General features: G+C 32.3%; 2 protein-coding genes across 2 annotated transcripts; both read right to left on the reverse strand.

Annotated features, from left to right (window-relative positions):
- Positions 1-4,733: 4,733 nt before the first annotated feature.
- On the reverse strand, positions 4,734-5,696 carry LOC11436218 (putative RING-H2 finger protein ATL21A). The gene is made up of 2 exons (XM_003610936.3): positions 5,246-5,696; positions 4,734-5,152 (listed from the first exon to the last, which is right to left on the reverse strand). The coding sequence occupies exons 1-2, from the start codon at positions 5,694-5,696 to the stop codon at positions 4,734-4,736; spliced, it is 870 nt and encodes a 289-aa protein (XP_003610984.2).
- A 3,511-nt stretch (positions 5,697-9,207) lies between these two features.
- On the reverse strand, positions 9,208-11,321 carry LOC11436219 (putative RING-H2 finger protein ATL21A). Its single transcript, XM_003610937.3, has 2 exons — positions 10,655-11,321; positions 9,208-9,626 (listed from the first exon to the last, which is right to left on the reverse strand). The coding sequence occupies exons 1-2, from the start codon at positions 11,319-11,321 to the stop codon at positions 9,208-9,210; spliced, it is 1,086 nt and encodes a 361-aa protein (XP_003610985.3).
- Between the last annotated feature and the right edge of the window lie 2,666 nt (positions 11,322-13,987).

Raw genomic sequence — 13,987 nt, forward strand, 5'->3', positions numbered from 1 at the left:
CAAACAAGATTTTCTTAAAAAGAGGGAACTTATGAAAAAACAAGATGATGTCTCCATGAAGATGCATTCATAAAACTTGATGAAGGTAAGAAAATTACTATTGAGTATTGACAAGAAAAAAAGTTAATCTGTGAACATTATGATGAAGATTGATATAAATTGTAGAAAGAGGCACAAAGAGATAACCAAAGCACGTGCATCACTCAGGCAAATTTTTACATAAAGGGCAAGTAGCATTCATCTTGAGCCAAACATCTATACAATCTGCATGGAAATGATGATTACATTGAGGTATACTTCTTAATGTCTCCATTGGTTTGTACTCACTAAGACATATGGAACAAACATTGTCAATGGACTTAGGCAATTGTCCACTCTCTGCTAGTTGAATCTTTGGATATTGTTCTATCCTTGAATGATCAAGTCCAAACACAAACCAATGAGGTTCCTGATTACTTGGTTCTATGTTCGTAATTGTTTGTGTTTGTTGGGTATGATTTTGCTGTCTATCTTTACATAGGGATAGAGTTACCCACATGAAGAGCAAAATTCCAGTTAGTCCCCATATTAGAAAAAAACAGATAGTTTTATTCTTTGGAGTTGTAGGATTTCCACCTGTATAATTAGAACTGTAGTATAAGCTATTGCAATTTATTTATACATTATCAATAAGGCAAGTTTTATGGTAGACCCAATAATTTGAGTGTATTGGTACACCAAATTCTTAAATTAATAGTTAAATGAGTTATTTTTTGTAGGAAAAAATTATTTTCTATCACCTATAATTATAATAACTAAATCTTATTTACCAAAAACATCAACGCAATAAAATTTAATTTTTTTGAATTCTTATTACTCATAATAGAGAATTTTGAGTATTTTTTACAATAAAATGTGAAAAAATTAGTATGATTTTTATAAAAAATGAAATGATGTTTTTTTCATATAAAATGATGTTTTCTAAAATATATATATCAACAAACACTTATTTTCTTCATAAAAAATGATAGTTAATTTATAAAAATTGTAAGCGAGAGTAACGGTACACCGTAATTTATGGGTGTACCATAGAAGTCCCCTATCAATAAAACTATATATTTGTATTATAAAAAGTTATACCTGGGTTATCAAAGTAACTGTAACAAGTAACATCATAACCTGTACCCTTTGCAAAGCCACAAAATTGATCTTCTTTACAACTACAAAGAGGTGTATTCCATCGCAACAATATATCAGAGTATAGTCCATCGTGGATTACCGTTGGTAGACCGGATTTATTTATGACCGGAACCTTAGCTGATCGAATCTCATGACACGATGGACTCCACAAATTACTAAGAGGTGATTGTAACGTATACATGATCGAATACTTGTCATTGCTTAGACAAGGTATATTAGGAAGATCATCAAACATTGGTCCGTTTGCAAAATTGGTAGTACAGTTGAGAAATGTTACGTTTTCATAATAATGAGTACTATGATCAAATCTGTCCCATTGGAAAGGTGAATCATTGTTGAGGTCTATGTTCAAGGAACCGTCTTGGTGAACAACCATTAGGATCATCCAACCAAATTCTTTGACTTGCATGGGAAAATTTTTTGACAATAAATTCTCTTCCATTTGAGAGTGTAATCAAAGGTTGGTTCATATTGTTGCAATAAACTTCAAATCCTGGGTACCCACATCGATCACTTTGATTTTTTTTCTCTTAATTGGAAAGGGAACTGAAAAAAAAATCCCGACTCTAGGGTTCCGCAGTATCCCTCAGTACAAATTGGAGCTCTGCTTCTTGTTGAGTGAAAAAGCAAGAGGACTATGGAAAATATGAAAGAAATTTTCATGGTAGCCATTAGATATGATGATATGAGAGTGCACACTATCTTGAAATATTGATTGTCTACTATAATGGGATGAGACATAAAGTTTGTGTATTCCAATTAATGCCTACTTAATCCTAGTATTACTCGTCCAGTTATGTCTCAATTTGGATTATCTATGTTGTCCTTTTATCTCAACGAATTTAGTTGCTTGATTGACTAGTACGAAGAACAGATATAAGTTCAATGATAGCAAGAAGTCCAAACATTTTCAGGCCTATTGTTTTATTGGCGACAAACCGTTGCCACTCGGGGAGAATGTAGTATAAATAAGGGTCTTGCTAATAAATATATCTTTTTTTGTTGAATAACTCTGGTGGACAACTCCACCGTTGCGGTGCTTAAATCCCAACTTTTAATTGCATTTTTTTCTCCTTTTTAACACTACAAACACATTCTCCCACCTATTTGATGGAGGGCTTAAATCACACAAGAGACAAACAAAAACACTTTCTCTCCCACCCTTAAGGCACTTGTTAGGATAGTAAAAGGTAGAAGTTCATTTATATGAGAGTGGATTCCCTCAAATGAGCAAGAGTCTAGCTAATAAGTTCATTTAGGAAGAGTGGATTCCCTCAAATGAATAACTCTACAATTATATCCGCTGCTTAAATCCCAACCTATAATTGCACTATCTTTCTAGAAGTCTTTTAAGTTATTTAATTGTAACAAATTTTAAGTCCTTTTGAGCTTAGCTCAGGTGGTAGGAACAATGTATAATATATGCAAGGTCCGAAGTTCAAACTCTGGTCACCACCAAAAAAAAAAAATTATAACAAACTGATTCATTAAGTTTTTCCGTACTAATTAGGTCCTTTAAGTTATTTAACTAACAATTTAGGGGATTTTATATCTTAAACATGTAAGTTATTCGGGGCCTCAAAGTTTCAATTAAATAACTTAAAAAACCTAAATGTTACGAAAAATACTGAAAGGACTAACTTGTTACAATTAATTAACTTAAAGGACCTAAAAATGACCTATTTAATGGAGGGTTTAGATCACACATGAGGGGAGGAAAATGGAGACAATCCTCTCTCGGTCTTAGGGTTTTTGGTTGTTTGCTAAGAAAACAAAAAGTAGAACCTTTACATTCAAAACAACAATTTTTAAACATTCAAAAAGTTGAATATAAATTTCTCACAATTTTTCAAGAAAATATTTCTATTTTCTTAACAAATGTTATAAAGGCATTCTTTAACATTTTCTATAAATAAATAAAAAAAACCACTAAACTCAATTACAACCAAAATTATAATAGTGTCTCCATTTAATTTTTTGGCACTTTATTTTTTATTTTTTTTAAATCATGTTGTCTAGTAGTAAGAATTTCACTATTTAAAGTGAATAAGAGAAAAATCTTGAGTTCAAACCTTGACCGACCCTGCATATTGTAATGTCTTTACCAACTTAAATATGTTCATTGGGACAAACTTTAACGCATTTTTATTTATTCTAAAAGGTAACAAGTTGTTCGTTACTAATCAATTAGTTAATTTGATTACCTAGTTAGGCACAACAATGACATGAGGGGAGAGAGAGAGAGCTTGTTGATCCACTATCAATAGATTCTTACAAAAAGATAGAAAAGAGGTTATAAGAAATTAACTTCAACAAGTTATCTATGAGCAACATAATTGCTACATGTTTTACAATTTTTTTCTCATGAACAAGAGACTCAATGATTTCACTTTTTAAAGGTGTTTACAATGTTTCTTAATCCATAAATCTCATCAAAAGTCACTCAAATCTTAATCTCTAAGTTTCTTAAAAGTTTCCTTGCACCCGAGACACTTGTGCGTCTTCCTTATGGCTCCATGCGCAAAGCCTATCAGGCAGTACCGAAATCTGTAAAAATGGTGAGACTCTTAACAATGGTGTCTCACAGTGCTCTAGATAGAACTAGCTCCAAAAGAGATGACCTATATGGAGAAAAAGTTTGTATATAGTTGTTCGTATTTGATGTTTAGTCTATGTTGTCAATTCGTCAAAAATCACACCAATAAAATACTTTATGTGTGGAGTAAAATAATCAAGCAACTAAAACAATGTGGGTAACAATTATAAACACAAGCAAAAGTAGAAAACAGCGAGAGAAAGAAAGAGAGAACACACAAAATTTCAGTTCGGTCCAATACTGGTTTAGTTTGAGGGAGAGAGCAGCCCTCCGTTCCACTATAATGATGAGTAACTTTACAAAGAGATATAAAAAAGGTTACAAGAATTAGTCTTCAAACCTAATTCCACCCAAAGTCCTGAATCTCTTCCCGCGACCAAGAGACTCCATCCTAATAGTGTTTCTCCAAGGTGAATCAATCCCAACCCTAGTGTGTTGTTGCCAAGAGCAAACTCTACAAACCCTAGTTTTAGTGTTGGCTTCTAAACCCTTGTTTTTGCCCCTTCTCTCTCTCTCTCTCTCTCTCTCTCTCTCTCTCTCTCAAGGTTTACATCTGATACAAGGTCTATATTTATAGTAAAAGTATCCCTCAAATAATTGGAACAAATCTCGGCCCAGAAAATACGTTTATGTTTTATGCTGTTTCGAGAAATCGGCCACCGATTTTACCAAATCGGACGTCGAAAATTCACGAATGGAAAGGCTGGAAACACACTCAAAATCGGCCACCGAATTGTCCAAATCGGGCCCCAATTTTGGCACTTCAAAACTCCAATTTTGAGTCACTTCAACAACAACAGTTTCATTTTATACAATTTGATACATTGAATTAACATAACATAAAATCGAATGAAGGTAAGAAAATGACTAATGAGATGGAAGAAGTATGTTAACATTATAATGAAGATTGATATAAAATTGTAGAGAGATGCACAAAGAGATAACCAAAGCACATGCATCACTCAGGCAAATTTCTACATAAAGGGCAAGTAGCATTCATCTTGAGCCAAACATCTATACAATCTGCATGGAAATGATGATTACATTGAGGTATACTCCTTAATGTCTCCATGGGTTTGTACTCACCAAGACATATGGAACAAACATTGTCAATGGACTTAGGCAATTGTCCACTCTCTACTAGTTGAATCTTTGGATATTGTTCTATCCTTGAATGATCAAGTCCAAACACAAACCAAGAGGGTTCCCGATCACTTGGTTCTATGATGATAATTGTTTGTGTTTGCTGGATATGGTTTTGCTGTCTATCTTTACATAGGGATAGAGTTACCCCCATGAGGAGCAAAATTCCAGTTACTCCCCATACTACTTCAAAAAAGTAGATATTTTCATGCTTTGGACTTGGAGGATTTACGCCTATAGAATTAGAACTTAGTATAAGTTTTTGCAATTTATTTATATATGTATATTATCAACAAAAACATATATAAATGTGTTATAGAAAGTTACCTGGCATATTATCAAAGTAACCGTAACAAGTAACATCAAGACCCCTATCCGATGCAAAGCCACAATATTGTGGTGCTTTGCAACCACAAAGAGGTGTATTCCATCGCAACATTAAATTAGAGTAAAGTCCTTCCATGATAACCATTGGTTGACCGGATTTATCTTTAACTGGAACCTTAGCAGATCCAATCTCATGACACGATGGACTCCACAAATTACCAAGAAGTGATTGTAACGCATACATGATCAAATAGTTGTCATTGCTTAGACAAGGTATATTATTAGGAAGATGATCAAACATTGGTTCCTTTGCATTTTTAGTACAATTGAGAAATGTTACGTTTTCATAATGAGTACTATGATAAAGTCTGTCCCGTTGGAAAAGTGAATCATCGTTGAGGTCTATGTTTTGAAGGAACCTTCTTGGTGGACAATCATTGGGATCATCCATCCATATTCTTTGGCTCTCATAGGATATATTTTTGATAACATATTCTTTTCCATTTGAGAGTGTAATCAAAGGTTGCTTATTTTTGCAAACAACTTCAAAGCCTGGGTACACACATCGATCACTTTGATTATTGCTAATTTGATTTTCTTCTCTTAATTGGAAAGGGAAGTTAAAAAGAAGTCCTAATTCTGGGGTTCCGCAGTATTGTCTCTTGTCACAAATTGGAGGTTTGAATTTTTTTTGGGGGGGAGTTGTGCTTTTTGTTGAGTGAAAAAGCAAGAGAACTATGGAAAATATGAATGAAATTCTCAAGGTAGCCATTAGTAATGAGAGTACATGTGGTGTGTGTGAGTCACTATAATGGGACGAGACATAAAAGTTTGTATATTCCAATCAATGCCTACTTAATCCTAGCATTACTCGTCCAATATTATTTTCCTTATGTGTCCATTTGGATTATGTATACTGTCCCTTTTATCTCAACGAATCTAGTTCTTTGATGGACTACTGCAAAGGAGCATGCGATATATAAGTTCAATGATAGCAAGAAGTCCAAATATTCTTAGGTCTATTGTTCTTTGAGAATGTAGTAGTATATAACAAGAGTCTTGCTATCTCTAAAAATAAAATAAAATAAGAGTTTTGTTAATAATAAGTTCATTTAGGAGGAGTGGATTCCCTCGAATGAATAACTCTACAATTATATGCGGTGAGTCTTGTTAGTAAATTCCAACCTATAATTGCACTATCTCTCATTTTTAATATTGCAAACACATTTTCTCATCAATTTAATGAAGGGGGAAAATTGGAAACAATCCCCTCCCGCCCTTAGGGTGTTGCTAAGAAAACAAAAGGTAAAAGTTTTACATTTAAAACAACAATTTTAAACATTCAAAAAGTTGAATATAAATTTCTCATAATTTTTCTATTTTAATTTTCTTAATCGATGTCTTAAGGACACTCTTTAACATTTCCTATGAATAAATTAAAATTCACTAAACTCGATTACAACCAAAATTACAATGTTGCCTCCATTTAATTATTTGACAAGTATTTTAAAAAATAAATATTTATACGTTTTTTTAATCATGTTGTCTAGTAAGTAAGAATTTCATTATTTAAAGTGAATAAGTAAGAAATTTTGAGTTTGAACCTTAACCGACCTTGCATATTGTAATATCTTTGCCAACTAAGATGTGCTTACGTAGACAAAATTTTACACGTTTTTATTTATTCTAAAAAGTAACAAGTTGTCACTTTTGCCTTATTGTATGTAAATGAGTCACTAAAAAAGTATCGTTGAAAGATACACCTCATAAACGAGACAATTTCATGTTATTGTATTTTTATTTTTTTGGGGTTGCATATGAAAAAAATAGATAAGGAAAAGAAAACAAAAAAGAGGAAGAAAAAAACCAGGTCCTTAGAAATGACACACCTAAGACATCACCCATTAAAAGAGCTGATAAATAAGGGGGAGACTCATTGACCGTGATAGGATGGTCTGAACTATTAACTACCAACTTAAAGAGAACGTCTGCACATGAAATTCCTTCTCGAAGGATATGGTGAATAGTAATTAGTAACTACCCAATCCTTAGCAAGATAGTTATGGATGAGTTTCAAGATATTTGCTTGGATGAGTTTCAACATATTTGCATAGTGATGGAAACGTGGAGTGTCCTTCGACACCAATTGCATCACATGAAGAGAGTCAGAGTAACACACAAGTTTTTTTATAGCCTGCCGCCCAACAAACAAACAAACAATCGTTGAAAGATACAATTCATAAACGAGATAATTGTTTATCAATAATTTTTTTTATATCTTTTAAATAAAAATAAGAATAAATTATAATATGGGAACTTCTATGGTACACTCACAATTTTAAGTGTAATGGTACTCTTGTTTCACAAAATTTAAAATTAACGATCACTTTAATGAAATAAAAAGGTATTTGTTAATATTTATATTTTAAAAAACATCATTTCATAAGAAAAACCATCATTTCATTGTTTATAAGGATCAAATTAAAAAATTTACATTTTATCATAAAAAATAATCAATATTCATTGTTATGAGTAATAAAAATTCTTAAAAATTAAATTTTATTTCGTCGAAGTTTTTGGTAAATAAAATTTAATTATCTTAGTTGTCAATGATAGAAAATAATTATTTTTCTTCAAAAAAACAACTCATTTATTATTAATTTTATGACTTGGTGTACCGATACACCCAAATTTATTGGGTGTACCAAAGAATTTGCCTTATAATATACCAATTATAAAAACAAAACTCTATCCTCGTGAGCTGAGAGATATTGCATATTATATGCAGGGGTCGAGGTTCGAACTCAAGACACTTATTTCTTCACATTTAAAATGTGCGAGCTCTAGTCACTAAACTACTTGACAAAAAAAAAAAATCTCTTACATATTTTCGTTCATTTTAAAAACATGATAAATTGTCTTTTGTCAACTTTGCCTTCTTTTTATACGCCAGTTCATTGTTTTCACACCGATTTCTTGAATATAAGTCACTAAAAAGTGTTGTTGAAGCGTAAAATTTATACGCAGGACAATTGTTTGTCATTAATTAATTAGGTAATTTTTTTTATTTCTTCTAAATAATAACGAGAGTAATTATAGTATGCATTGCTATTATAGAAATCTTACACAAAACAAATGTGTATTACTAAATAATTATTTACAATAAGTGTTTTTTTTTTAATATTTATGATATAAAATAGAACGATTATAATGCACAAATTATATTTTTTACACACATTATTGTTTTCACGTTGTTTTCCTCTACATGAACCACCAATGAATGTCGTTAGAGCGTACAATTCTTACACAAGTCAATTGTTTGTCACTAATCAATTAGTTAATTTGGTTACTTAGTTGGACACAACAATGACCTACCTATGCGGGAGAGAACTTGTTGATCCACTATCAATAAATTTCTTACAAAAAGATATAAAAGAGGTTACAAGAAATTAACTTCAACAATTTCTCGATGAACAACACAATTTCTACCTGTTTTTCAATTTCTTTCCATGAGAACAAGTGACCGAAAGGATTCACTTTATCAATGGGTTTACGATGTTTCCCAACTCATAAATCTCATCAAAAGTCACTCAGCTTGGTCTCTAAGTTTCCTTGTACATGAGACAGTTGTACGCCTTCCGTATGGCTCCATGCGCAAAGCCTATCAGGCAGTACTGGAATCCGTAAAAATGGTGTGAGGACTCTTAACAATGGTGTCTCACAGTGCTCCATAAACTAGCTCCAAAAGAGATAACCTATGGGGAAAAAAGGTTCGTATAGAGTTGTTCGTGTTTGATGTTTAGTCTCATTTTATACAATTTGATACATTGAATTAACATAAAATAAAATCGAATGAAGGTAAGAAAATGACTAATGAGATGAGAGAGGTATATGAACAATATAATGAAGATTGATATAAAATTGTAGAAAGATGCACAAAGAGGTTAACCAAAGCACATGCATCACTCAGGCAAATTTCTACATAAAGGGCAAGTAGCATTCATCTTGAGCCAAACATCTATACAATCTGCATGGAAATGATGATTACATTGAGGTATACTTCTTAATGTCTCCATTGGTTTGTACTCACTAAGACATATGGAACAAACATTGTCAATGAATTTTGGCAATTGTCCATTCTCTGCAAGTTGAATCTTTGGATATTGTTCTATCCTTGAATGATCAAGTCCAAACACAAACCAATGAGGTTCCTGATTACTTGGTTCTATGTTCGTAATTGTTTGTGTTTGTTGGGTATGGTTTTGCTGTCTATCTTTACATACAGATAAAGTTACCCACATGAAGAACAAAAGTCCAGATATTCCCCATACCACTGGAAAAAAGTATATATTTTTAGCCTTTGGAGCTGTAGCATTCCCACCTACATTGCAATTTATTTATATAATGAACAAAATTAAAATAAAATAATTAAACATTTATGTTTGTCATAGATGAAAGAAGAATGTGGTATGTCATACAAATAGTAATTCAAATTTGTGTTCATCATGTCCATTTTTTTTTTAAACATTAAATTTAAATCATATTAAACAAACAATAGATAATTTTAAAATGGCTTTATTAACATGTTTGGGCGTGTTTGTTGCAAGATTTGTAATGTTATTCACGGAAATACGAGATTAGGAATGTAATGTATGTTTATTTCAGTTTTTAAAAATTTGTTATAGCAATTTTTTATTTTCAAAAATGTTAACTACACATGATTTCTACACTTTTATTCTCATGCTAATATAAGGTGGGAATCTAACATTCAAGTTAGAATAAAATTCAACTTACTATAACTTTCCATTACCACTCAGATTTATTTGCAATTTTATATTAAATAATTTTAAAAGCATGTCTAAATTTTAACCAATCATATGAGTAAGAATGTTATTCTTGAAAATAATATTATTGGGAACATCATTACAAGGAAGGAATGCAATTTCATACCTCAAAACACACACCCTTAGTATTTGTCGGTGTTATGCATTATGCTATAAGTAATTATTTGTGTCAATCTAGGTTATATGTTAGGAATCTCATACAAATAGATAAAAGTTTTCAATGAAATTCTCAAGTCATGAAATGTTCTCAACCTAATGAATTAGTCTTTTGGATTGAACTCTACTCATGAGCTCAAGTCCTAATAATTGGACGAAAATGGATAATTTTAGAGTGAATTGGAGAAATTTCGAAAGCATGAAGAATAACTTCCGACTCTTCAAAAATATAAGAATGTTATGAATTTCATATTGAATAGATAAAATCAATGTGATACTTAAGCCACGAGGTTCCCAACACCTAAATAATTAACCATTTGGGTAGGGCTTAAGCCCTAACACTCCAAGTATTATATTATGCTATAGGGATGATGAAAAATAAAAATAAATGTATTATATAAAATTATACCTGGGGGACCAAAATAACCGTTTGTATCGTAACAAGTAACAGAAAGACCCGTATCGGCTAGAAAGCCACAAGATTGATCTGCTTCACACTTACAAAGAGGTGTATTCCATCGCAATAATATATCAGAGTTTAGTATTACCATTGGTTCACCAGAATTATTTGTGACTGGAACCTTAGCAAACCCAATTTTACTACACGATGAATTCCACAAATTAGTAAGAGGTGATTCTATGGTATACACAATCGTATAACTGCCACTGCTTAGACAAGGTATATTAGGAAGATCATCAAATGGTTCCTTTTCAACATTGTTGGTACAATTGAGAAATATTACGTTTTCATAATGGTCATTTTCATAAGACTTGTCCAATTGGAAAGGTGAATCATCGTCGATGTCTATGTCTATGTTTTGAATGAACCTTCTTGGTGGACAATCATTGAGATCCTTGACCAAAATTCTTTGTCTCTCACGGTAAATATGTTTGACAACAAATTCTCTTCCATTTGAGAGTGTAATCAAAGGTTGCTTATTCTTGCAAACAACTTCAAATCCTGGGTACACACATCGATCACTTTGAGCATTGTTAATTTGATTTTCTTTTCTTAATTGGAATGGGAACTCAAAAAAAAGATCCGACGAGTTTCCACAATGTCTCTTGTCACACATTGGAGCTGTGCTTTTTGTTGAGTGAAAAAGCAAGATCAATATGGGAAATGAGAAATAAATTTTCAAGGTAGCCATTAGATATGAGAGTGGTGCTTGAGGTGTGAATCACTAAATTGAAATATTGATTGTCAACTATGTGAGATAAAACAAAATCTTTGTGTAAAGCAATGCCTACTCTAATCATAGTGTTACTCGTCCCTAATGTGTTAATTTGGATTATATATATATGTGGTCCCTTTGATTTCTACAATTAAGTTCTTTGACAAAATATTCTAAAGGCTGTGGTTTTATTGGGACATGCCGTTCTGTGGCAGCTTGGGGGAGAATTGAGCAAAAGTTAAAAATAAAAAACGGGATCAGCAAGTGTTACTTTTTTTAGGGGTATGTTACATATTTATTTATTGAGTAGAAAAAAATATATTTAATCATGGGAACATAAGTCGGTTAATAAGAACATTGCAATATGTAGAGGTTCGGATTCCGCTCAAAAATTATTTATTTTTGGAAAAGGTATAATATTTATTGTGTAAAAAATATTATTCATTTAGTCTTAAATATAGTATTTCTGAATTTTGATACCTATAGACCTGATTTACTTTCACTTATATGATACCTATTATTTATTGTCAAAAAAATACTTTTCCTTTTGAAAGATTTTATGATTCCACTTAACTTGAGAGATTAATGTTGGAACAAAATGTGTTTTGACAATACCATTTTGAGTTTTGATGATAACAAAGTATTAAAAATGATAATTGGATATGCTAATATTTGTTCAAGTGTGTAGGACCATAGACAAATTTAAGTGTCTTTAAATCAAGCATAGGTTATGGAAGAACAAATGAAAGCAATTGAATCTACAAAGGAAGCTTGAGTTGCAAGAAAGCGTCTGAAGAAAAGAGGTTCTGAAGAGAAGAGGTTATGAAGATCATCAGAAGCACTCTCATCAGAAACTGTCTACCAGAAACCGACGTCATCAGAAGCTGAAGTTAGTTAAATGTTGTCATTCTAATTGTGCATCATAGCAGAAGGAATAGAAGCCTGGAGCAACAACTATTTCAGAAGAATTGGAAGACATTGAATGCTTATTCACAGAAGAACGTTAGAAAAGGACAATAGTATAGTTGTACAACCACTATCTCCACTACTCTGTTTTGTGTCTTGATAAGTGTCAGGAAGTAGTGTTTTAAATGTTTATTTACGACACGTTTGTTACTTGTTTTACAAGTTATCTAGGGAAAAGCCGAGAGAAAAGGGAATTTTGACCTATTACGCTTTAGTCATCTTACTCTACCCATTTGTGCAGGAATCGAGTGCCAAAACATCAGGCAAGAGTCAAAAACAACAAAAAGGTAAAAAAGTCATCATGCCTGGCGAGCAACTCCAGGGAGCTCTAGGGTCCTTCGCCACAGAGATGGCCATGGCGAATTATTTCGCCTGGCGAAGCAATGGCGAGCTGAAAGGCGAGTAGTTCCAGGGAGATAGAAAAACAGGGCAAGAAGAATTTGCCATGGCGAGAAATATTCTCGCCTGGCGAAATAAGGCGGTTTCATCTGATCTGGTGACATGGCAGAAACCCACTGGCAAAAAAAGCTTAGTTCGCCATGGCGAGCCAGAGTCCGCCTGGCGAAAGTATATTTTCTCAGCACAAGTATAAAAGCTCATTTCTCTCAATCGAGACATATCTTGTAACATATTTAGAGGGAGAATAGGGCGAAAATACACTGTGTATACTGTAACGCCCTCTTGAAATTATTTGATTTATTTGATTGTTTTAATAGGTTTAGAATATATTTATATGATTATGTGATTTATTAAGTGACTTATTATATTATTTAATAGAATAATATTTGAAAATAAAATAATATTGAGTTTAGGGGTTGTTATGAGATTTTAGAGAGTTTGGGGGGAGAAAGATAAATAAGATAAGATAGATGGAGTTATTTAAATAGGAGAGACCTAGGTTTAGAAAACATTACGCACGTACGATCGTTTTTGGAGAAAAGGGAGAAAAAGCCAAGAGAAGGGAGAAACACCTAGAGAGCTGCGATTTTCATTGTTAAGGTAAGGGTGGGACTAACATTCAATAATCTTGAGTCTATGATTCTGAAAATTGTATTTAACATGTTGTAGGTTTAGTTTTTGAGAATTTGAGAATTAGGGTTAAGAGTGATGATTGTGATGATTTTGAATGAAAGTGAAGTTGAATAATATAGGTTGCTTTTTCTGATTTTTCTTTTCATCTCTGCCCCAAATTTGAAATGAAATCTGGTATTGATAGGTCCAGAATTGGTCTTAGGTGTAAACACGAAAGTTGTAGGTATGGATGTTAGCTTTTTAATGTCGTTGGTCTGACGTCAAAACGATTTATAGAACTTAAGTTATAGTCAAATTACTGCACGTATGTCACGGTGAATTTTTATGAATTTCAGCACAACTTTGTCCGAATTTGAAATGAAAACTGGTATTGATTGGTACAGAATTGGTCTTAGGTGTAAACACTAAAGTTGTAGGTATGAATATTAGCTTTCTAATGCCGTTGGTTTGACTTCAAAAGGATTTATAGAACTTGAGTTATGGTCAAATTACTGCACGTAGGTCACAGTGAATAATTGAATATGATTGATGAATTAGTATATGTATGTATATGTTTGTGAATACGATAC

The sequence above is a fragment of the Medicago truncatula genome, chromosome 5 (genome assembly GCF_003473485.1).
Source record: "Medicago truncatula cultivar Jemalong A17 chromosome 5, MtrunA17r5.0-ANR, whole genome shotgun sequence".
Taxonomy (NCBI): Eukaryota; Viridiplantae; Streptophyta; class Magnoliopsida; order Fabales; family Fabaceae; genus Medicago; species Medicago truncatula.